Source organism: Typopeltis vanoorti, chromosome 17 (assembly GCF_054136105.1).
Source record: "Typopeltis vanoorti isolate ZY-2024b chromosome 17, IOZ_Tvanoo_1.0, whole genome shotgun sequence".
In the NCBI taxonomy this organism is placed as follows: domain Eukaryota; kingdom Metazoa; phylum Arthropoda; class Arachnida; order Uropygi; family Thelyphonidae; genus Typopeltis; species Typopeltis vanoorti.
Genome location: NC_143565.1, coordinates 30,940,471 through 30,967,767, shown reverse-complemented (window position 1 = coordinate 30,967,767; position 27,297 = coordinate 30,940,471). Strand labels below are relative to the sequence as shown.

The following is a 27,297-nucleotide window of genomic DNA, read 5'->3' as shown; positions in this document are numbered from 1 at the left end:
ATCAGGGTAAACATTTGTGGACACTCTGCAATATCTGAAGGACCTAAATGAAAGATCATACATTTTATTTGTAAAATCCAAAGAGTTCTTAACATCTGAAGCAGATTTTCCAGTGAAGGTAGATAATTACATGAACAAGTACATAGAAACCTTATACATAGGCTGCCAATGCAATCCACTACAGGTCTTAATGGCACACCATGCTTATGAATTTTTTGAAGACCAATATAATCTGGGAGGATGAGCATAAAAGATCTTTAAAGTTTTTCTTTAAATGCCACCTCAAATTTTAAACATGACAACTTCCATACTTATTCTAAAACAACAATGAAATCCATCTCCTATCCAAAGACAATCAATGAGATCCAGGACCAAAGCAGGATTTTAATCTACAGCCTGTTACATGGCATATAGGTATGTTATCATTTGGCCAGCAGCCAGTAAATGCTGTTTGCAATGATATAATACAAATTGTTCATCTATTAACGAATACCAGATAATCCTATTTTTCTCCCAATATCCTGGACCTTTTCTTAATCAGCAATCCCCTAAAAATATGCTGCAGATGTAAAGTCTCCTCTTGGTAACTATGACAATAACCTTGTCCATATTTCCTTATGTACTGATCACCCTTCACCAGCTTCTCACTCAGCCTACAGTAATTTTCAACATCTGTAAAAAGCTACCAACAAATATCATTTCACTCTGAAAGGTTCAAATGCAAAAACTTATCTTCCACTAAATAGTCAGTCTCTTGATAAGTCTACTGGATACAATTTCTGCCCTTCTATACTTCCAATTTCCTCTCACATTCAGATAGTAGAGTGGTAACATCACCGAAAATCAAGGAAAAATCGCTTCCACTATACTACAAAAGAACCCACAGCAAACCTCCTATGATCTTTCACTATTAAGAAAAATTCTCAATCTAGATGCAACTAATGTCCCTTGGTCCAGAGAGTATCAGCTCCCAAATTGTGATCATAATTTGCACTCCAGAATTAACACACATCCCATATCATCTATATAGCTATGATGCTTATCTAGCATCTGCAAAAGCACAGATGCAAGCCTATATCCAGAGCAAAAATTCATATAACTACAAATCAAAAACTGTTTTTATTCTACTTGTTTATTATACACTATGGCACACTTCATCAGGAATAAAGATATTTTTAATTTGAAAATATATAGTTGCAGAACAATTTTTGATACATAAACTGATAGAATTGTCATTCAACTGGTAGTGCATGCCATCATGTTGAGCTGTTACATATGGATTATGATGGGCATTACTATATGTAATACTAATCATAACATGGATCAGAGTATCATAGCTCTTATGCAGGTCAACTACAGCTAGTTTAAGATAAGGCTTTGATTTTTTATTGCACATATTGGTCATGATAGTGGCTTCTGTAAGTTTGCAAATATAGTTGTTAAATTCAATATATGGCATTCTTGTGAGTTGCCCAGTTACTTGATTTGGTAACTGACAAGTAGTACAAAGAGTCAGGCTTGATTTAGAAGATTGATATATCAGTTCATTCATGGGAATTTCTTCCAAAGATCAGGTTTGTCCAATGTAACAAGTACCAAACATGAATAAAATTTTATTAATGCCTGATCTCTTTTAGAAGGTGATGAGGTTGTTTGGGTGACCTAAGTAGCATGATGACTTTGTCATAGTCGTGAAGGCAACTATGGGGTTGCACTGTTTTAGTAGATCAGCTATTTTGTCAGTGACATTTTTTGATGTAAAGTAACAAGCAGCTCTGTAGTTCATGTTTTCTTGGATGTGTGGCGAGATATTTGGCAATTTTTGTAAAAATGTTGAGTTTTTAGATTGTAACCATTCTTTAGAAGTACTTCTGAAGGAATTCCTTTCTTCTTCCTTTTTTTTTTTTTTTTTTTGACAAGATATATGCTCTTCCTTTGAGGATCTTTATGACATTCCCTACTTCTGAGGTGAAATACTTTGAACAAGGTTATGACAGATGTTACATAGGACAGTGTAACAGCAAATCAAGTGCCATCTCAACATAGTATACACCATCAGTTTAACAACAATTCAAACAATATCAGTTTATGCATTAAAAATCACTCTACTATTATACATTTTCAAATAAAAATATCTTTTCTACTAATGAAGTGTGTAGTGCACAAAAAACAAGTAGAATAAAAAAAATTTTTACTTCATAGTTTTTTCATTGTAGTTATACCAGAACTATTGCTATGAATAACACAAATGACAAAATAATGTCACGATACTATCCAGTTAATCCATAGAGAGAGAGAGAGAGAGAAAGCAAACTCAGCCATCATATTACTGTCTCACTATCCTCATCTCAATCCTCTCAAAAAACAATGAAGGTCAACAATCAAATTCTTAACTACCTGGAGGTCCAAATAAATTTATATGGATTCTGCTACTCATTTCACTGCAAATCTCCTAGCTAACTCTATCCATGACTGGACATAATCCACAGAGAGGTTTGAAGAAATGCATGTGATTGCTTTTGATATTTCCATGGCTGGAGAATGTCTACATATTAAGCTACTGTTTTATGGTCTTCACCTGTTCTTCATAATTCGGTAACCAGATACCTTACTAGTGGTTCACTGCATGTACTGTTGTTTCCTCTCTTTTGGATTTCAGTATCAATGCTAGGGTTCCCCAGAATTCTGCTTTCACCTATGCTCTTTTTATATATTAATGACTTTTCATTATCCTCAAATCTTATCCGTAGTTTTAATGATGAGAGTTTTACTTATTCGGTAAATCTTGCAGGGTTCTAATGATTCAAGCTTCAAACCTTCCATATATATATATATAATGACTTAAACGCTGATCTCTTTACCATTTCTTTTAAGAAATGGTCACATTCATTCTCCCTTACTTTTGATAATATTCAGCATTCTGGTCAAGATCAGATATCTTTTGTTGGACCAACTTTTGCTGGCACAAATGTATCAGATCAACTTCCTCAGCCACTAAAAACTTGGCACATTTTTGATGGCTGAGGAAGTCTCCCCCTCCACACACACACAACTCAAGATACTAATTCCTTATCTGTACCACTTCTAATACCATAAATCCCTAATGTGCCCAATCTTACAATGCTAGCTTCTAAATTTCCCATTTAGGATGGTTCACCAAAAACCCTTGAGAATGCCTAATGTTGTTCAGAAGAGGGCAATCTCTCCAATCATTTTCTCATCAACAATACTATTTCTGTATTATGCTTTTTCTATAGGCATTTTCATGGATGGTGCTTCTCCAAAATGCAAATCAAATCAGCTTCTTATCTTCCTCCATCTATCTCTGTTCTTTGGAACAACCTCACCCTAACCATTTTCCCAAAAGACTATAGTCTTTAGTAGTTCAAGAAAGATCAATAAATAGATTCCTCCTTTCTTTCTAACCAAGCACTTATATATGACATTATTCCATTATAGGTGCTGCAAACTCATGTATAGAGTTAATTTATATTTCAAAAACTGTCTGGAGTTCAGATTTTGAGCTTCCCCTTTAAATGTGTTAAACTCAAAATACCTATCACAGCCAAGTAAATGGGGTTCATATAAACCTAAGTAACATTATATTCAGTGAAGTATTATCTGCCTATCTGTTATGCTTCTCAATTTCTTGTATCCTATGGCCAAAAATCTTGGGCTACTTCTGCATGAAATGAGTTAACATCATCATCATCAAATTCCTGCCATGTACCCTCAATGGGTGTACAGGATATGATAATACTACATGAAAATTTTACATCATTTGTAACTTCCTATCTACAATTTTCCTCCAAATCAGTCTGTTACCTGTCAAGACTCCCAAATTATCAGATCTTATATTTCTATCTTCTAAGGCACTTTTTAATTTATCAAATCCACATACATATTGGTCTTCCTCTGGGTCTTTTTCCTGCCAACCTGGCAGAGAACACCTGTTTTGCTAATCTTTCCTCTCCCATTCTGTTCAAGTGATTAGCATACCAACTGAGATTGGCTCTGCTAATGCATTCCTGGATGCTGACAATGTCAAGTTCTTTCCTAATATCCTCGTTTTTAATATGATATTGCCATTGATACCGTCTGTTCATTCCCCTAATCTGCTCAGGACTCTCATATCTGTGGTCTAGTCTTTGGTCAAGTGTTTTACTTCTGACCCAGCTCTCAGATCCATCAAAATTGGTTTGAACACTATCTTGCATACAGTTAATTTAGTGTTTTGATTAATTTCTCTCTTATTCATCATAAATTTATCATATCATATCAGCTTTGTTGAATTCTGTTGTCTATTTTTATATTTAATTTACTATCATCACTAAAAATTGCTCCTAAGTAGCTGAAATGTATAGGTTCTCCATTCATTTTCAGTGCTTCTGCCTATTTTCACTGTCTTTGTCTATTTTCATTTCCATGGCTGGAGAATGTCTACATATTAAGCTACTGTTTTATGGTCATTGCTAACCTTCATACCATATCTATTACAACAGTTATTCAATTTAGTCAGGAAATCTTGCAGCCTTGCAGATTTATTTAGAAGTATATCATCATCTGCATAAAGCAAAAAGCTGATGTTAACATCTCCAATTTTGATATCAGGTTTTAATACCACTTTCCTTCATAATGTGATCCATATAGATAATGAATAACAAAGGAGATAATATACATCCTTGTCTCACACCAGATTTAACATTAAACCATCTTCCTGTACTTCCTTCAATTCTAACTGCTGACTTACAATGCAAATAAATAATTAGTATTGCTTGATATAATGTCCCATTGACACCATATAACTGTAGCATATTGAATAGCTTCTCTCTTGGCACCTTGTCATATGGCTTTTCCAGATCTACAAACCTTAAATACAAATATTTGTTATATTCCCGTGATTTCTCAACTATTTGTTGTAAAGTGAAGATCTGATGCTGACAGCCTCCATTTGGCCTGAATCCAACTTGTTCTTCAACAAGCTTTTCATTCACAATTTTTCTCAACTGTTTCTCAAGTATACTTGCATAAATCTTACCAGGAATACTCAGTAGAAAAATATCTCTGTAATTCTCATATCGTTTTATTTCCCTTTTTATATATGGGAACTATGAGAACTCTACTCTAATCATCTGGAATTCGTCCCTCTGTCCAGACTTTCTGAACTATGCAGTGCAGCCACTGTAAGACTTTTATACCTCCAAACTTGAGTATTTCTGGTTGAATATCATCTATTCCTGCTGCCTTTTCACATTTCAGGCCTTTTATGCTTTTTGTACTTCAAGTATGGATATGTATTCCTGACTGCATGCCTGGTCAGTGTGTTTTTGTCACTGTGCTATCACTGCTTGTTTCATTAGCAATTTTTCGAAGTAATTACTCCATACATACAGGATATCTTTTTCTCCTGTTTTCATGTCACCTTTATCATCTCTAATTCCTTTTACAGCACTCTCTATTTCTGAGCTTCTTCGACAAACTCCAGAATATCTTGCCGCCTTCTTGATATTCATTTTCTATGTTCTTACCAAAGTCTTCCCATGACTTTTGTTTAGCTAGTTTTACACAGTGTTTCGCTTTCTTACATTTGTCTCCGTATTCTCTAAGAGCAAAAGCTGACTTATTTGCCAGGAACTTTTGATATGATTTCTTCTTTTCCTTCACTGCCTCTTTAACTTCCTGTGTTCACCATGGAGTCCTGATTTTTCTATTCTTGCAGACAACTTCATGACATGCCTCTCTGGCTGAATCAATCAGTGTTTTCTTTAGGGCTTGCCACTGAATCTCCAAGGTTTGGTTCCTGTATTCAAACTCTTTCATTTTTTCTTGAATGATGTTTGTGTATTTTAGTCTACAGTTCACATCTGAGAGCTGCTCAACTTTTATTCACTTTAAAACTTTCTTACATGTTCTTCATTTCAATATGATATGCAATTTTATCCCGCTCAAGACTAAATGGTGATCACTTCCAATTTCAAATTCTCTGTACACACTGGTGTCCTGCGTAGACCAGGAGAAACATCACTATCAACAATAACATGGTCAATTAGACTTTTTATTTTCTTTACCTTTCTCTTGATGTGAATTTGTGCACATTTTCATGTTGGAACATTGTGTTAGTAATAACCAGTCCATGTCCGAGCAGAAATCGAACGGGTATTTGCCATTGTTAATAGCTTTGCACTTTTCTCCAAATTTTCTCAAAATATTTTTGTATGTCTGACAATCGTTTCCTGCTCTGCTATTTAGATCCCCAACAAGGACCAACTTTTCCTTTTTCATTGTGTCAGTTGCTCAAAAAATTCCTCCACCTACTTTAGTAGAACCTTCTGTGAGACCATAGGCACAAACATTGTCCAGTTCCCCATCCTCATATTTGCCCACATCACTCCTACTTGAGACTGCCTGCCAATCAATAAGAGTAGCATCGTATTTAGTGTTGAATACTATGGCTTCTCCTTTTCCTTGATTGGCACTGCCTAAGTTTTGTATTTATTGCTCAGAAAGATCTCGCCAGTTTTTGTCTTTTTTATTTCTGTCACACCTATTATGTCGATCTGGTACTTATTTAATTCCTCAGCTAGCTCCATTTCTTTCTCATTCAAGCTTCTTATGTTGATAGTACTGATCTTGAACTCTGGTGATGTTGAGTTGGGGTGCATTTTAAGATTTGTACAAGTACCTGACATTTCACTGTTTGCCTGATTCCCTGGCAAAAAAAAAAAGGGTCTTGTTTAACTGGGCGATGCCCTGTTAAACAATAAAGAAAATGCTAGAATTAGATCTAGCTAATTCTAGCATTTTAAATTCTAGCAAAAGAAATGTTAGAATTAGATCATGCATAGATCTAATTCTAGCATGAAACAAATTTCTAAAACTTAAGAAAATACAGAAAATTCAGGAAAATTTCAGAAAGAAAAAAAAAAAACTTACATGAAATGGAACACAAGATGTGTTTCTGGAACTCAAAATGAACAAAAGCTCACCTTTATCTCTTCTTCCACTTTATCCTCCTTTGATTGAAAGATGATTAGTTGTCCTGCAGTTCCAGCTATTACTAATGTTCCACTTAACACGCACATCATTATTTTTTTTATACTTAATCTTGGGTCATCACTATATGGGTCAAATGTTCCTATCTGGAAAATGTAAGGCACTTTACTATCATTTAAAAAAAAAAAAAAAAAAAAAAAAAAAAAAAAAAATACTGTATTATAAATTTAATCTTATTTAGTTGAGTTCCTTTTTCTCGAAACCCACAGAACAGTTAGATTTAAAACACAAAAGGTGTCAAGTAGCCATTTCACTAGAAAGGAGGAATATTTTCCATTACTCCAACATATTCCACTACTTAGATTGCAGAAGTTCCAAAACATTACAACAATTATAATTTTTGCAATGACGATACTTTTAAATATAGCAAAAACTTGAAACAATATAGGCTAATTACACATTATTTGTTGATTAATTTTAATGGTACAGATGAGAACAGACTGATAAGAAAATAACTATTTATTAACTTATTACTGATATTTCATTGGTATTCTATCCAGCATCTTCAGAGCGCAAAAACAGTTTTGTCACAGTATGTGAGAACCACAAGCCGGATTAACAATGGGATTAGTTTGAACAATTGTAATGTACAACATAAAGAATAAAGTCTTAATTAGGCAGCATCTATGTTGAGGAGAAAAAACAGAGAGAAAGCAGGTATTAATTTGGTCTTAAGATGACTGTCTCTCAAACCTTTGGCAAATTTATACAGTCATACTTGTTGAGGTTTGGAGTAAGTTTCAAGGTTTCTACTGATTCCAGGAACACCCTCTGACTTGTAACAACTTCTGTGCAGCATTTTTTGTTTTTATTCCCCCAATCGGTCCTGTGTGCAGAGGTATCTAAAGCATGGTCTGCTAGCATCGCAATAGTGCTAGATGTATTTTTTTTATGTTCACTGAGGTGGATGTCCACAGTTCTTACTGTCTGTCCACTTGATCACATGAACAGGGCACTTTATAGACTCCTGGATGTGATAAAGGAGAGATTTTGTTCTTGGGTGAACATATGAGAGTAACCAATTTCACGTATGGTTTAAATACAGTGCGTAGTTGACGTTTATTAAGCACATCTAAAAAAGATATTTTTTAGATGTGCCTTTAATGTATGGAATGGTGACAGTTTTGTAGTAATCTTCTGTGGTAGACAGTTGGGGGGGGGGGGGGGGGTTCTGGAGAGCATTTAGTATTTTGTCTATCTTACGAGGATTATAGCCCTTGGCCAAGAAGGTGTGACGTAAGTGAGCGAGTTTAGCAGCGAGAGCAATGTCATTGGAACAAATAGCTCTAGTTCTGTGGGTTAGTTTTTAGGATACCATATTATTGAGATGGGTGATTGTTTGTGTAAATATCTCCCTGTGTGTGTGTGTGTTTTCTACAAACCGACAATGATGTGAAACCATCTGAAAGTTGTTTGATTAGCATATCCAGGAAGGGTAGACAGTCATTAGGGTGTTGGTTATTTAAATGTGCTAAGAATGTATCCAATGTGTCTGGGCCATGTGGCCAAATAGTAAGCCAATCATCAACATAGCGCAAGAAAGTCTTGGTTTGAGCGTGGCTGTATTGATAGCTAGCTTTTCCAAGCGTTCTATGTAGAAGTTGGCTGGGGGGGGGGGGGGGAGAAAGGGGCAGCCCATTGCTGTTTTATCTAATTGTTTGTATATTTTCCCTTTCCATGTAAAAAAACCTGCCCGTACTGTGAATTTAAATAGTTGAAATATATCAGGGCGGAATTGTCACTTTAGTAAATCAAGTGTTTCAATTAACGGTACATTTGTGAATGGCGAGATGATATCAAAACTCACCATTATGTCTGAACTTAAGGTATAGTTTTCTAAACTACTTTTTAGGTAGGTAGAATTTTTAACAAGAGAGGGAGAATTCCAGGGTCCCTCAAGGTTCAGTTCTCTCAATGACCCTCTTCCTTCTATATATCAATGACCTACTTCAGTTGACCTCTAACCCAATACACAGTTTTGCAGATGACAGCACATTACATTCCTCCCTTTCATTTGACAAACCCTACTCTACACAACTCACTTCAACCCACAGAACATCAACCATTGCTGCCCTTAATTCTGACCTCCAAGCTATCCACCAATGGGGTGCAGACAACCTTGTCAACTTCAATGCTAGTAAAACCCAGTTCTATCTTATTTCTCACAAAAAAGAACCATTTTTCCCCCAGCATTGTTTTCGATGGCACTCAAATTCACAGACAAGATGAAATTTCTCTTCTCGGAATTACCTTGACATCAAGCCTCTCCTGGCATAAACACATCACAACCATTGCATCCTCAGCTTCCAAAAAACTAGGTTCTCTCTTTTGCTCAAGATGTTACTTCACCCCTAAACAGCTGTTAGCACTATGCAAGTCGCAAATCTGCCCAGCTCTCGAATACTGCTCTCACATTTGGAGTGGGGGCTCAAAAAAGTACCCTCAAAATGCTTGACTCAATACAGAGGAGAGCAATTAGACTTATAAATGACCCATCCCTCGGCAACTCGCTCCCCTCGCTTTCACATAGACGCTTGGTCTCTGCAATCTGTATATTCTATAAATACCTTCACGGGAAATGTTCATCTGAAACAGCATCAATAATTCCCCCACCCTGTACTAAACCCATTAGAACACGTACAGCTGCCTCCCAACATCCTTTTACAGTACACCTCGAAACCCACAGAACAAGTTTCTTTTCCTCCTCATTCATCCCTGCTACTACAGTACTGTGGAACAGTCTTCTCCCTGACATATTTCCTAAGGAATACAATATGCAGGCATTTAAATCAAATGTAAACAAGTTTCTCCTTTCACAACCCATCACCCATATATGGTACTAACGTACTATAAGTTGACCAGCCAACCTCTTGTATATGGACCCAACATAAAAATAAAAAATTGTTTGAGAGATTGGCTAGTAGCTTGCTAAATGCCTAGCAAGTTTATATGTGTTTACGATGTGCTTGCTATTTGGCCGCATTGCCCAGTCACGATCCCCAATCCCCATAAGATAGACAAAATACTAAATGCTCCATAGAATGCTCCCCCCCCCTCCACTGTCTACTACAGAAGACTACAACAAAACTGTCACCATTCTATACATTAAAGGTACATCTAAAAAGATATCTAGAGTGCTTAATAAACATAACTATGCACCATATTTAAACCGCATGGGAAATTGGCTATTCTCATCCATTCACCCAAGGAAAACGTTTCTCCCTTAACACATCCAGGAGTCTATGAAGTGTCCTGTTCATGTAATCAAGCATGCTATGGGTAGACAGGACGAACTCTTTATATCCACCTCAGTGAACATAAAAAATATGTCCGGTACTATCGCTATAGCAAGTCAGGGCTAGCAGACCATGCTTTAGATACCCCTGCACACAGGATTGATTGGGGAAAAAAACAAAAATGCTGCACAAAAGCATTTATAAGTCAGAGAGATTGTTTCTGGAATCAGAAACCTTGAAACATACTCCAAACCTCAACAAGTATGGCTGTATAAATTTGCCAAAGATTTGGGAGACAGTCATCTTAAGACCAAGTTAATACCTGCTTTCTCTCTCTTTTTTTTTTTCCTCCCCTCAACATAGATGGCACCTAATTAGGACTTTAGTCTTTGTATTAAACGTTACAATTGTTCAAACTAGTCCCATTGTTATAATGGAATGTGGTTGTCTCAAGTACTGTGACAAAACTTGTTTTTGTGCTCCAAGATGCTGGATATAATACCAGTGCAATATCAGCAATAACTAAAATAAAGAGCCAAAGATGATGCAAAATTATATAAATTAAGTGGATATTAAATCCAACATCATTTCAAAGCTGAATACAGAAACTATAAGTATCGTGAGAAAATTGACCAGAGCGCTTGCTGGAGTACTCCGCTCCCATACAACGAGTTGCCCTAGCCGAACCTAATAGGAAAAGCACCTGTATACTACCTTCTACTGACTACGTGAACGCTTTTAGCATTCGTGATTTTCCTATTAGGTTCGGCTAGGGCAACTCATAGTATGTCGGCAGTGCATTCCTGCAAGCTCTCTGGTCTTTTATAATTTTTGCACGAAACTTTTTACAGTTTCTGTATTTGGTTTTGAAATGATGTTGGATTTAATATCCACTTAATTTATATAATTTTGCATTGCCGAAATGAAGCCTTTAGCTCTGTATTTTAGTAACTACTTTACACACCAACGAGAGTTAGCTTACGGATAATACACCTCTTTGATGCTTCAAGTTCCCTAGTACTGAGAGTTTTTGCTCTCATAGGTTTCTGCCTAATCTTTGATGAAAACCAATGAGTTGAAACACCAGTCAGACTGGTGAAACCTATCAAAATGGACCAATAGAAAGCAATGCACGGGCACTTTTAGCGTTCGTGCTTTTCCTATTAGGTTCGACTAAGGCAACTCGTAGAATGGCGGCGGTGTGTTCTCCGCAAGCTCTCTGGTCAATTTTCGCACGAAACTTTTAAAGTTTCTGTATTAAGCTTTGAAATTATGTTGGATTTAAGATCCACTTAATTATATAATATCAGCAATAAGTTAATAAATAGTTATTTTCTTATCAGTCTGTGTTCTCATCTGTACTGTTAAAATTAATCAACATGTACGATGAACACATAAGCCTTCCCACACGTTATTTGCATTTTAGTCCTAGGGTAAAAGAATAATAGTTAACAGAAACTACATTTTGTATTACATATGCAAGACTATTTGCTGAATAGCAAGAAATTAGTTGTTTTTGTGTCTCACATCAAAAAAAAAAAGGTTGTAAACCTAGAGTATTTCAGTACTGTTAGCAGGCTAAGGAATTTCTTATTTTTAGATAAATTTCATTGTTTTATTAATTTTTTGTATGTTTGTGTATTTTAACGTAATCTAAAAACCCTGCTCTAGTGACCAAACATGGAATTTTTTTTTCAAGCCTTCAGTAAAGCAGGGTGGATACCAACACACCAGATAAAATTCATCTCCTAACTAACGATGATTACAAGCATAGATGGCCATGATGGGATTCAGCAGCCTGTTAGAGAGAAAGTACATTAGTCACTCAGCCAATTAGGACAATAAGCATTATATTTTAGCATGCTATTAACTGGATGCTAATGTGTACATGCTAAATCAAATCTAAGGTCACTGGTTATTTAAATGAGATAAGAGGTGTTGAAAAATTACTTAAATGAATGTTTGAAATTGTAGAGAAAAGATTCAGTGGATGACCAAGATGGAATGATGATGCAGTTAGTACTACAGAAGAAAAACATTTTAGAGCTCATTTTAATACATAAACTGATAGTCAAATCGCTCTCCACAAATAAAACCAGTTTAGAAGGAGATTACTGCTCATAAAAAAAAAAAAAAAAAAAAAAAAAAAAAAAAAAAAAAAAAAAACCCTAATTATGAAATCTTGGAATGGACTAATATAGTATCTTGTATGCAAGTGAAGATTACCTTCAGAAAAATTTTCATAATAAATATTAGGAAAATCTCTTCCTGATTTCTTAAATTTGTTTGTGATCTTTGTTTCTTGAATATATTTTGTTGAAGTTTATTTCTCTAAATAAAATATCAATTTAAATGTTGGTGTCAAGAACAAGGACTCATGTTGTATCGTCTATCCATAGTAGTAATAGTTCCGCCATCTTGTTTTAACGTTGTTCTTAATAAGGTTAATTAATTGTATGTTGATTACTAATCCAAATATAGGGAAATTTCTATTACACTGCGCCACCCTATATTCAGATTAGTCTGTGTAAAATAGTGGAATTAAATATAAATTAACTTTAGCAGTCTACTTTTTATATATAGGCCGAATTTGACATCAACATTTAAGGTTCCCGCTAGGTCCGATAATTTTATGAACGGTGTAGTGAAAAAGAATCAGGCTAACAACAAATTGAAATCAATAAAAGAAAACATTTAATGTAGGGTTATATAATATAAACATAAGCATACTTTGGGTACAAGATAATGCATAATTAACTCTGTTCAACAACTCATAACATTCACTCAACTATTGGTATCAAACATTGAGTCTTTAAAATCTATTTTCTCCCTAATAAACAAAGATAGTTCTAAAGTTCAATATCACTGAAATTCAAATATTGTAACAATTGTATTCTCTATCTATCCCTTAGTCAGAGATCACATAGTTCAGTCAAGAGGTAGTTATCACTTTAAGGGGAGGGGAGACTATTAATCTTCTAGCTTCAGTTAATTTCAGCATAAGCACCACAGTTAATGTTAGGATTTAACAGGAGGAGTTAATTCTTATAACTTCACTCTAAAATGCTATAAAGTACAACTGTTCTTACCGGAATAAATCCTTGCACATATTATTCACTGGGGCACACTTAAAACTTTAGTTAACTATCAACACTGGAGCTACACATTTCAAAAGTAATCTTTAAATTAACTTAATCTTTAATCTCAGCACATCACAAATGCAGACACACTTGCACTAGAAAATTCACTTATTCCTCATATACTACTTTGCAATAGAATCAGCTTTCCACTAATCTTCCTTGAAAGCTCTGGAATTCAACATTAACTTCAGAATTCCATATCAATATTCTGAGTTGTCAATTTACATCCCGATCCTTCATAATCTAGTTACAGCACTTAATTTCTATTACTACAGCATCTTACTTAACTCCGTGCTGCTAATAAATTATTTCCTCATCTCTATTGCACTGTGCTGAGTGCACCAACTGTACTCAGTCCCTAGTTTCGCAGTTCTAGTGCTGACTGCTGACTCTCTGACTCTGATGACGATGACCCTTGTTTTCTCTCGCTTTCCATTTATATACCTTCACTCCTTTTTCCCGCCAAAACTTCTTCTCACCGTCTAGCTTATATCAATTCCATCTCGCGTCCATAACTCTCACGCTTTCCACTTTTAACTCCGTCTCCATGACAACAATTATAGCAGTACATAAGCATAAGCATTACATAACATTTTACCTTTACATACAGAAATAAAATAAAAAGATATTTTTCAATTCAAATAATATATAATTAATTATGATGAACACAAATTCTTTTACTATTAATATAGGAATAAATAAAATAATCTGAACGTCGTTTTTATACAGAGTCCTTTCCATTATTAATACATATCCTAGATTAAATAATTAAATGAATAATAGTTTATAACAAGAGATTTACATTAAATAACATCTACAACAAATGTAGTCTTTGATATGGTGGATTACGTTGGATTCTGAAGGGAGTATTAATAATTTTGATTTCTCTTCATTCAGAATCCAACACTCATACTAGATCCTTGTTTAAATAACTTATTGTTTTAGGTCAAAATTTAAAAAATGCTGACACACACTTATTACACATCACCTCAAGTTTGTAAGGAGTCACGCATATCATGCAATGGTAATTTGTTATGAGCAAATTAACTGAAACAATATTAGCTGCAGGCAATATACAAAACACAATGAAACATTTCCTAATTTATGTAATTGTATATTTCCAATAAATGAATAAATCTGCATGAAAACAATGAGACCTCAATCAAATAACCAAAATTTAGTCTCAATACCAACTATTTACAAATCAATAGCAGCTGTTCCACATTAGATAGAAACATAAATAACCCAATAAGATTTTGAATTCCTAATAATGTAGCCTAATTAGATCAGATTTTGAATTCCTAATAATGTAGCCTAATTAGATCACAATGTTCAGCAAGCTTAAGGCTTCCAAATTCATATAAATGGGTGACAAAAACTTCAAGAACTATGAAATACATCCTATAGTATGAAATTATTAAACTTTCAAAGTATTTCCTAACCAATCTGAGTGCCCTTCAAAATAGGAGAAATTCTTAATTTTTCACAGATGTCTTTCTTCCTTTTCAACCAGACCTTGGTGGTTCCATTAGTTTCTCCTCACAGATGTCATCAGAACACAAGACTCTTGCTCTATAGATAATGTGACATCTGGCTTACTTTGAACTATGTGGAAGTTAATCAAACTCATGCAGTAACCAACATGGATAACACATAACACTTAGGGAGACTGCCATGAGCATCCAAAAACATCCCAAATTCTTCTCATCACTACTATTACACGAAAGCTGCACCCCCTGATGACTTCTCTAAATCAAAAGAGAGCTTCATTTTCAGTCAATTCTTTTTCCCCACAACTGCTACATTTCTATACAGCCTTTGCAAATCCCAGAAATGCTACAGATGCATCTAACTCTTGGAGTGAGCTTCACTTGTCTGCAAAATAATCCATGCCTCAGATTAAAATTCAAACCTTGACTTAAAATCAAATTGACCTAAATTCAAATCCAATGCTGGTACTATATCAAAGTAATAATTATTACTGTGATATATATATATATACACACACACACACACAAAAAAAAAAAAAGGTTTGGATCTACAATATTCATACTCTTCCTCCACCTCTTCTGAGAACTATATTATGCTTTTGCAATATTTCATATTTTTTTAAACGAACTAGGTGAAATTAAGTGCAATAAATAAATACACTCAGGTCTCTTTTTATGCATATCTTTTATATGCGGATTTGAAGTTATGCGATGCATAACTTCAAAACTTATGTACCGTTGTACATAATGAACAGTGTGTTGCAGCACATTCTGGCATAACATGAGTAACGTGTAGCAGGCGAGTGTCCGTGAAGTTTAATTTTGCATATGAGTAAGCGTTTGTCTTTTCATTATCGAAAGTCTAAACTTGGATCATTTTTATTTTAAAGATTTAATTTTGCTCAATGGAGGAAAAAAAAAGCACCAAAGAAAAGCAATTTCTTTGGAAATGAAAATTGCAATTTTAGATCGCTTAGCAAAAGGAGAGGGATCTATGGTGATTGGTAAACATTTTAATTTAGGCGAATCTACTATAAGAGCAATTAAAAGGAATGAAGTCGCAATAAGAAAATCTGTCATTTCTAGCACAAAAACTAAGTGCCAAATTATCATCGTACTCAAGAGATGTTTTATTAGAAAAAACAGAATGAGCACTCATAATTTGGATTGAAGAATTAACTCAAAGAAGAAAGAATTCCTATAAGTGGTTATTTAATGAAACAAATAGCTCTTCAGTTTTATGAACAGATGAAGCAATTGGAGCCGTCTACTTGCGTTTCCCAGGCTGATAAAGAATTTTCGGCTAGCATCTGATCTGATTTTCCCTTTCCGTCGTTTCCGACCATAGGTGACTTTGTAGACATTGCCCACAAAGAACTCCTGGTAAGATTTTTACAGGGTAGTTCACCATTGCTTTCCCTAACCCTCCAATTTTATCTGGGTTCAGGACCGGCATATCACTGGGAACGTATTCATGACTGTAATCCGTGTGTGTTCATGGGGCTGGTTTACCCGTTCTGGGGGATGAAAAACCCGAGTTTCCAGGTGAAAAAACCCACTACCTTCATATGAGACGGGCTAACTCACCTTTCATCGAAAGAGACCAGATAAAGGTTCCTCACGTCACTGATGGGGAATCGAGCCCAGGTCTTTCCGACCAAAGGGCTTCGTCTATACTGACTGAGCTACGGAGGCTTCGGCTAGCAAAGGATGGTTAACCAGATTTTTAAAAAGGAATGCACTTCATAACGTGAAGATTACAGGCAAGGTTGCAGCAGCAGATGAAGAAACAGCCAAAAATTTTCAAGAGAAGTTAGCCAAAATTATTGAAGATGGTGGATATTGTCCCGATCAAGTGTTTAACGCTGACAAAACAGGATTGTTCTGGAAGAAAATGCCTAGTCGAACTTACATCGCAAAGTCTGAGAAAAAAAGCAAGTGGGTTTAAAGCCAACAAGCATTGAGTGACGTTGTTACTTTGTAGCAATGCATAAGGAAATCGATTGTTGAAACCCCTCCTAGTAAATTGATCTCTAAGACCACGTGCTCTAAAAGGCAAAGATCTAAAATCCAAATGTGCAGGTAGTGTTTTTTCCACCCAATACAACAAGCATTATTCAGCCATTAGATCAAAGCATAATTGCTACTTTTAAAAAATATTACGTTAAGCATACTTTTCATGTAAAAAAAAAATTGTTACTTTTCAATAAAAATAAATGAATAAAGCTTTAAAACAAACTTAGGCAATCTTATTTTCCTGAATTTTTTTTTTTTTCCACATATAAACATAAAAAAGTTTATGTGATTTTAGGTTTATTTTAATTCATTGCTTCGGTTTTATGTGGTTTTAGAAAAGTATAGAACATATCCCTAATTTTTCAACATAAGTTAGGCCTTTTTTTGTGCAATTTTTTATGTGGTTTTCTGTGTATCTGCCGCATAAAAAGAGACCTGACTGTATTTTATTAATGCAAGAATGACAATATAATCTAATTTGGGCCTCAATATATTAGTGCAAAATCTATAAATTCCAACCAAATAGCAAACATCTAACTGCATCAGGCATTTCACAGAAAATGACACACAAAACATGTAAGATATCAAGAAGATAACAGAAAAAGTAATAAGATCAAAGAATCAATACCTAGTTCAACTTACTTTACGAAATGGTGGCCATGCTTCCACTTCTTCTTGATTGTGTTGCACATTTATTTCTCCATCAAACAAATGTGCAGTATGAATTGTATGCATGTGAGTTAGGGATACACCACTTGCATCCCAAAATCTTACTGTACCATCTTCATGTCCAGTCAATAAGCAGTCATGGGTAACTGGTTGTTTGAAAAGTGACTTTCCTCCATTGATTGGCCATTCCTAAAAAAATTATTTAGCAGATATTAGAAGCAGCATTTTATTTATACTCACTTGATCATATAAACTAACTGTCTCTTATATGAATTCAAGAAATTATGCACAATGCCAAAAAAGCACAGAAGAGACTATACACATACGTGCATGCAAGAGGGTCTGGAAAGTTCTGATCAACACCTAGAATAAAAATTAATTTTGTCTTCTTATATATATATATATATATATATATATATATATTCTGAAAAAAAGCATTTTTATATGAAAAGCCATTTTTGTTCTAGGTGTTTATCTGAACTTTTCTTTTGTGGTGGTGTGTGTGCATGCAAACGCATGCATACATGACCACAAAGTCCTATATTTTCGTCAGACAGAGAAACCTATTGAACTACATATATAGGAGCACGTGAGAGACATCATCTATGATAAAACTAGGGTCACGCCTCTATCTAATCATGTTTTTAATTCTGCTAACCCTAAGAACTCACCATTCACCCAGTAATCTAGGATAAATGCTATGATGGGCTTGAAACAATAACTGTTGAACTGACAGAAATTATCAGTCCAGTCCATCTCAATAAAAATCTAAGTTATAACATCTCTGATTGTTACTCCTCAGCCATCCAAACTTTGGCACATGTAGATCATATCCATGTGAACATGCTCAACATTGCTGTGGGATTCACCATGCCTTCAAATGTCAGCAATCTGTAAATTAATATTATAGCAATAATTTTCTAGTAATGTATATTTTGTATTTCTCATTTTTCACTTCATTTCATATAGAAATGAGTCTAAGTAAAGTTTATTTAAGATCCTCACTCTTCAAAGTTATCAAAATTGTTGAGATGGTTTTATTTCTTCAGCAAGGTACACTAATACCGTTATAAAGAGGTGAAGCAAGTTATGGAAATGTTTTGGATGAGGAGATGTTTTCTGCAGTGTCTCATGATTTGAGATACAAGAAAGAATTTGACTATGTTGCTGTCATATAGAAAGCAGATTTTATGTTAGTCTTTCTCGAGTTCACACAGGAGAAAGACTAAGTTCTGTGGGGGGGACCCTTGAATTATGCAATTGATTGGAAGTTGTGCTCAAAATGTTTTTCTTGCGATATGAAGAAAAGATTGGTGCTTGAGTAGTTAAGTGATTTCGTGTTTTTGTAAAGAAGGATTTCGGCTTTAGTCATAAGGTATGTAAAGCCAAAATCGCTTAATGGGTTTAATGAGTTAGTGGGTTAATTTAGAAGATAAGATATTTATGTGATATCTTGGGATAGGAATCTGCATGCAGGTTGAATTTGTAGTTTCAATTTCAGGTGTGTTTTTTTTTTTAAATTTTGAATTAAGAATTAAACCACTTGGGGTGGGGGGTGATTTACTAAGGGTGTTATTGACAGCATTACATACAAAGAAAGAAAAGTAAAAAATATGCTCTTCCCCCACCCCAAGGGATTCTGACTCCCCCATATATTTCTTTCCAAGTATTTGGCTATAACCTCTCTGACTTTTTTTTCTATAGCCATCCAAATTTCGTTATACACAAGTTCATACCCACATGAACTCAACAATACTGTAGAATGCCTTCAAATATCAGCAATCCATTTATAACTTAATGGTACAGCAATTGTTCTTTAGAAATGTATAGTTTGTATTTCTCTTTTTTCACTTCCATGTTATGCATCTGATGAAGTCTTCTGGCAAGATGAAACTAGTCATGCACTAGTCTCTTTTGTTCCATCAGATTTTAGTCAATTAAATTTCTTCAAATTTTTTGTGTGTGTGTGTCACATTATTGAATGTATTAAAGAGATGAAATCAATAACCAAACTTCAACACAATTCAAAAAACAGTTAACAAGTATTATAATATTACACCATAAGATTGTTAAATGCTTTTTTTTTGCTTAATATATATATATATATATATATATATATATATATATATATATATATATATATATATATATATATATATATATATATATATTCCTTAAAACGTTGATTTTTTTTAATAAATAAACCTGACAATATTAAAATCTTAGAAAACACTCAAGTAGAAGGGCAAACACACTTAAAATTGTTTTATCGTGGAAGATTTTTTTTTTTTTTTTTTTTTTTTTTTTATAAGATTCCCAATCTCTGTCAGAATGAAAACTAAAATTTATTCTCAAAACAAACTCATCATAACAAGGTATCAACAGAAAAGAAGTTGAACTAGAGAAGTACCATATGGACATAACTGGTGCTACTGAGACAGACTAAAATAGGCAACATCCTGCTAAAAATAAATACAGCATCTTATATTCAGGCAACAATGACCAAGTAAAGGAAGAAGTAGTGATACCATTCAATAGTAAACATACTGGAAGAAATTTCAAGCAGGAATGTAAACAAATTTCAAAATGGGAATTTAGGCAACAAAATTTATTTGTGCCTATGATCCCAAAGTTATAAGGAAGAAGTGGAGAAATTTTTAGATAGCTAAGTAACAGAGCAGGAAATGAATTCCAGGCACAGAGAAATGTTCTGGGAAAATTTGGAGAAAGGACAAGGCTAATAATAATAGTAAGTACCTGCTAAAGGATTTCTGCTCAGGGTACAAACTAGTCATTACTAACATCATGTTCCAACATAAAAATGTGCACAAATTCACATGGAGAGAAGATAAAATAGAAATAAGGAAAGCCTCAATGGCTATTTGTTACATGTTATTTGCTGATCGTGATATTTTCATACTGCTTCAGAATACAAGATACAAGGATTTGAAATAGCTAAGTAACAGAGCAAGAAATGAATCCCAGGCACAGAGAAATGTTCTGGGAAAATTTGGGGAAAGGACAAGGCCAATAATAATGGTAAGTACCTGCTGAAGGATTTCTGCTCAGGGTACAAACTAGTGATTACTAACATCATGTTCCAACATAAAAATGTGCACTAAAAGAGCAGATGCACTAAAAAAATACAACGAAAAATATAAGAGCTAATAAGCTATGAATAAAAGTAGCTAAACAAGTCATGGCAGGACAGTGACATGAAAACAAACTAAAGATATCATAGATGGCTGGAGTAATTACTCTGAAAGACTCACATGAAACAGCAGTGATAGAACAGTGGCAGAAAATATTCAAAGAATGCCATAAGGAGTACATATCAATATGTATGATTTTTGTTCAGGTAAAAAAAGTTATCAAAAGCCTGAAATGGTAACGTAACTGTATGATATTGAACTAGAGATGCTCAAATATGAAAGTAAACAAGTTTTGTGGTGGCTACACTACATTTTAACTCAGAAGGCATAGTCAGAAATTTGAATTCCAGATAATTAGAATACAGCTCTCATGGTACCCATCTATAAAAAAAAAAAAAAAAAAGGGAATAAAATTGAATATGTGAGAATTACAGAAGAATTTCACTAGGGGTTCCTGGTAAGATTTATGCAAGAATAATTGTAGAAGAGAAAGTCTCACTTCAGGCTAAATAGAAGTCATCAAGATCAAATTTTGACTTTATTACAAATAACTGGAAATTGTAAGAATATAACAAGGATCTGTATTTAGGTTTTATAGATCTGGAAAAGCATATGACAAGATGCAAAGAGAAAGATTGTTCAGAATGTTAAAATTATAATCGGGTAAATAAAACACTATGATAGTACGATAATATCAACAGAAAAATCAAAAACTATGGCTTTTAAAGGACAAGATGCAGCAAGAACTAAAATAGTAATAGATAACAAGATCTCAGAACAGGTGAATTCATTTAACTACCTAGAATTTATGATCTTAAGGGGTGTAAAAGGGTCAAAGCTGTATAACTGAGAGGAGACCTCCACATAGCCTTTAAAGGAATGCGGAGAACTGACCAGGGTTTCCTGACCTAATGTCCAATCCTCACTTTCTCGTGGTGCACCCTGTTGGGTATCTACTTGGATACTGAACGAACAAGGATGGGCTGGCAATTTGGGATTTAGCTGACCAAATTGTATTCTTATTGGTTAAACTAAAATAAAAAATGATGGTACAACATGACAAAATTTCATGCCGGCTGGGGCATCGCCCGGTTAAACAAGGCTCCTGTTGTTTTCCCCAGGGAACCAGGGCGAACAGCGAAAAGTCAGCTACTGGAACATATCTGAAAACAAACCCCAGCTCTCAACATCACCAGAGTTAAAGATCGGTACTACCAATGTAAGAAGCCTGAATGGCAAAGAAATCGAACTAACTGAGGAATTAGATAAGTACCAGATCGACATAATAGGGATGACTAAAACAAAAAAGACAAACTGGTGAAATCTTTCTGAGCAATAAATACAAAATGTTATATTCAGGCAATGAAAATCAAGGAAAAGAAGGGGTAGCCATAGTATTCAACACAAAATACAAGGCTAATCTTCTTGAATGGCAGTCAGTCTCAAGTAGAGTAATGTGGGTAAATATGAGACTGGGGAACTGGACAATGAAACTTATTTGTGCCTATGGTCCCACAGAAGGTTCTACTAAGGTAGAAGTGGAGAAATTTTTTGAGGCTTTAGAAAAAGCAACTGACACAATGAAAAAGGAAAAGTTGGTCCTTGTTGGGGATCTACATAGCAGAGTAGGAAATGATGGCGAGACATACAAAAATATTTTGGGAAAATTTGGAGAAAAGAGCAAAGCCAATAATAATGGCAAATATCTAATGGATTTCTGCTCAGGACATAGATTGGTTATTACTAACACCATGTTCCAACATAAAAATGTGCACAAATTCACATGGAAAGAAGAGGCAAGGAATAAGAAAAGTCTCATTGACTATCTTATTGTTGATAGTGATGTTTTCTCCCTGGTGCAGGACACCAGAGTGTACAGAGGATTTGAAATTGGAAGTGATCACTATTTAGTCTTGAGCAGAATAAAATTGAATTTCATATTGAAAAGAATAACATGTAAGAAAGTTTTAAAGCGAATAAAAGTTGAGCAGCTCTCAGGTGTGAACTATAGACTAAAATACACAAAGATTATTGAAGAAAAAATGAAAGAGTTTGAGAACAGGAATCAAACATTGGAGATTCGGTGGCAAACTCTGAAGAAAACATTGGTTGATTCTGCCAGAGAGGCATGTGGTGAGGTTGTCTGCAAGAATAGAAAAATCAGAACTCCATGGTGGACACAGGAAGTTAAAGAGGCAGTGAAGGAAAAGAAGAAAGCATATAAAAAGTTCCTGTCAAATAAGTCAGCTTTTGCTCTTAGAGAATATAGAGACAAATGCAAGAATGCTAAACACTCTGTAAAACTAGCTAAACAAGTCATGGGAAGACTATGGCAAGAATATAGAAAATAAATATCAAGAAGGTGGCAAAATATTCTGGAGGTTGTTGAAGAAGCTTAGGAATGGAGGAAATAGTGCTGTAAAAGGAGTTAGAGATGATAAAGGTGACATGAAAACGGGAGAAAAAGATATCCTTGAATTATGGAGTGATTACTTTGAAAAACTGCTAAATGAAACAAGCAGTGATGACAGCACAGTGGTAAAAAAAAAAAACATTGCCCAGGCATGCAGTCAGAAATACATATCTATACTTGAAGTAGATAAAGTATCAAAGGCTTGAAATGTGGAAAGGCACAGGAGTAGATGATATTCGACCAGAAATGCTGAAGTGTGGTGGTATAAGAGTCTTACAGTGGCTGCACGGCATAGTTCAGAAAGCCAGGACAGAGGGACGAATTCCCGATGATTGGCGTAGAGCTCTCATAGTACCTATATATAAAAAGGAAATAAAACTGAATGTGAGATTTACAGAGGTATTTCCCTATTGAGTGTTCCTGGCAAGATCTATCCAAGTATACTTGAGAAACGGTTGAGAAGAATTGTGGAAGAAAAGTTTGGTGTAGAACAAGCTGGATTCAGGCCAAATAGAGGCTGTCAGGATCAGATCTTCACTTTATGACAAATAGTGGAGAAATCATGGGAATTTAACACAGATCTGTATTTATGTTTTGTCGATTTGGAAAAGGCATATGACAAGGTGCGAAGAGAGAAGCTACTTAATACGCTACACTTATATGGTGTCAATGGGGCATTATATCAAGCAATACTTAGTCTTTATTTGAGTTGTAAGTTGGCAGTTAGAATTGAAGGAAGTACAGGAAGATGATTTAATGGTAAATCTGGTGTGAGACAATGATGTACATTATCCCCTCTGTTATTCATTATGAAGGAAAGTGGTATTAAACATGATATCAAAATTGGAGATGTTAATGTCAGCTCTTTGCTTTATGCGGATGATGTTATACTTCTAAATAAATCCGCTACAAGTCTGCAAGTTTCTCTGACTAAATTGAAAAGCTGTTGTAATAGATATGGTATAAAGGTCAGCAATAAAAAGACAATGAAAATAGGCAGAATCATTGAAAATGTCAACTGTGCTGTGAATGGAGAACCTGTGGAACAAGTAAAACATTTCAGCTACTTAGGCACGATTTTTAGTGAAGATGGTAAATTAAATATGGAAATAGACAACAGAATCAGCAAAGCTGGTATAGTGGGAAGTCAATTGAATAAATTCATATGGAATAAGAGAGAAATTAGTCGGAACACTAAATGGATCTGAGAGCTGGGTCAGAAATAAAACACTTGACCAAAGACTAGAGCCACAGATATGAGAGTCCTGAGATTATTATAGGCGTGAACAGATGGCATCAATGGCAATATCATATTAAAAACGAGGATATTAGTAAAGAAGTTGACATTGTCAGCATCCAGGAATGCGTTAGCAGAGCTAATCTCAAGTGGTATGGTCACTTGAACAGAATGGGCGAAGAAAGATTAGCAAAACAAGTGTTCTCTGCCAGGTTGGCAGCAAAACGACCCAGAGGAAGACCAAGATTATAGGTGGATTTATACGGTACAAAGTGCCTTAGACGACAGAAATATAAGATCTGATAATGTTGGAGTCTTGACAAGTAACAGACTGATTTGGAGGAAATTTGTAGATAGGAAGTTGGTAATGATGTAATTTTTTTCATGTAGTACTATCATATCCTGTACACCCCTTGAGGGTACATGGCAGGAATTTGATGATGAATGTATGATCACATATGAAAATGAAAAAGATATAAACGTAAAAATTGCAAAATATTTAAAAATAACAGGTGTAATTAACTCCATATTTAAACCAAACCTAGTTCAAAAACAAACCAGACTAAAACTATACAATACTGTTGTATCTTCTTTCTTCTTTGTCTTCTGTGTGGCGTCACTTTCTTGTTAATTTTCTATCTTAAATCCTTGTCGTACCAACTAAGCCTGAAATCTCTAACCTATCTCTCTGGGGTTGCTTCTCTATTCGGAACTCTGACAAAATTTATTTATTTTAGCTGTGCCAGCCAGAGTCCTAGTACAGAAGAGTTATTGTACAAAAAAACCTTCGCAGAGTTTAAGTATTACCTAATCTTATTAAAGTATTAAATGCCTATAGAAACTTCAACATTTGCAATCATGGCCTATACTTTCTAATTTACTAGCTAAATAATAAGGAACATTCTAATTATCAAAATACTCTAATCTTACATCTCTAGGTTAAATAAGTACACATTCATCATAAAACACTAGTTCAAATTCTAAATAAAACTTGCTAACAAAGATCAATTCACATTCAACTAAGTGTTGCATGCTCTCATGCTTTCAGACTACTAGATCAATATGACTAACACGTATATATTGGAAGCTAATCAAGATCAATACTAAAAAACAGGTAAAGCAAGACAGTGGTAATCAAACAGGCAAGTTATTTATACACTCTCATGATTCATCTAAATCACAAACATGGTTCCCGATATCAAATTAAATTAGTGCTACTAACGACCCATACACATTAACTAGAGTTTAGACACTAAGAACGTAGACTACCAGTCCAATTCAATCAACTTAACACATGAAACTGTCTCTAAATTCTCACTATCTTCTTTTCAAATCTCTGTCCATTTTTTTACACTCATCACTAACAGACAATACAAAAAATGAACATTTTGTACGTTACCACCTTGTTAGACGATTTCTCGATCCTTCCGTCTGTTCTTTGTTATGGATTGTCCCTCTGTACGGTGATCTGCCGCCATGTGGGGTCACATGTTCGTCCCGATTTTTTTCCTTTGGGCTTACGAGCTTTTCGCGACGCTGCTTTCAACACAATTTATCTTCAAAGGGCATCCTTTGCTGCCTTCTCATCGGTTAGAACCAGACCGATGGCCGAAACTCAAAACAATGTTGCCATCTCATGCTCAACTTCTTCGATTCACGCCACTCAGCAACTAGAAACACATTGCCGCCATGCCATCTTATCGGATATCAGCCATGCTGACTCGCCTCGGAACTACGAGCAATAAGCTCGCTGCCGCCCTGCCGTATTATCAGATATCAGCTGTGCTGACCCGCTTCGGAATTACAAACCATAAACTTGCTGCCGCCATGCCGTCTTATCAGATATCAGCCGTGCTGATATCTGATAACCGGTCACTACCCAGACCGGTTTCAGCCTTTTTTGAGGCTTCATCAGTGAGTAGCTAGTTTTCGAGTTTTCCAAACAGGTGCAACCATTAAGTTACTTAATGGTTGCACCTGTTTGGAAAACTCATTCGCAGAGTACATAAGTTCTTTTCGCTATACACTTTGGTATTAGGTCTAGCTACTCACTGATGAAGCCTCAAAAAAGGCTGAAACCAGTCTGGGTAGTGATCTCCCTCCATAATGTAATAACAGCATACATTTCCTAGGAAATGTGTTTTTACATTATGGAAAATACCTAAGAATAGCAATCTGAACTTATTGTACTATGTACTAGGATCACTTGCATTGGCTAACGCTAGTGTCGCCGATACTTTATAGTTTACTATATTCCGCAAGAAACTCTCTGATTCCGATCTTTGAGTTTCTTATTCGGTTTTAAAACTATGCGGGATTTAATAACCCCTTAATTTAAGTAATGTTTTCATTGCCGAAATGAAGCTTATTAGCTCTTTATACTTAAGTAACTAATATTCTATATGGTTTAATACCAGCATTACAATTTCAACATGCCTGCATACCAGAGAAGCCATCATAATGAAATATCAATTTGATCACATTTGGAATTCAACACCTGAGAGAGACTGCTTGCCTGGAAGAACATGCATGGGATGAGTCAGGGAAATGAGATTTGGGATGGAAGTAAGAGGTTGGAGAATAGACATGGTTGAGGTCAAGAGGTAGTATGATGGAGAATGAATGTAATAAGTGATGTAATAAAACGGAAGAGATGATCCAGTATGTTGGATGGATGGGATATGGACAGTGATAGAAACAGCTGGAAAAGAGATATGTACTATCTCAAGTCATGCTTGGCCATTTAGTTATTGTTAAATGACAAGCATAGAGTATGAGGCAAGTCATGACTGGAATTCAATGGTCCTTAAAGAATGCAAGGTACCTTGTGGAACCAAGGAAGATATTATAATGTTATTCACTAATGTGCCAGAATTAAGAGAGGAGAGTTT

The 27,297-nt window shown here is 35.0% G+C and overlaps 1 protein-coding gene across 4 annotated transcripts in view; it reads right to left on the bottom strand.

Annotated features, from left to right (window-relative positions):
* l(2)gl (LLGL domain-containing protein l(2)gl) overlaps window positions 1-27,297 on the bottom strand; it is a 437,582-nt gene that overhangs the window by 208,555 nt on the left and 201,730 nt on the right. For all 4 annotated transcript variants that reach the window (XM_090407678.1, XM_090407677.1, XM_090407680.1 and 1 more), the window contains exons 12-13: window positions 17,578-17,793; window positions 6,987-7,139 (exon numbers count right to left, since the gene is read on the bottom strand). In XM_090407678.1, the coding sequence (XP_090263804.1) occupies window positions 6,987-7,139; window positions 17,578-17,793 (369 nt within the window). The remainder of the gene's footprint in view (window positions 1-6,986; window positions 7,140-17,577; window positions 17,794-27,297) is intronic.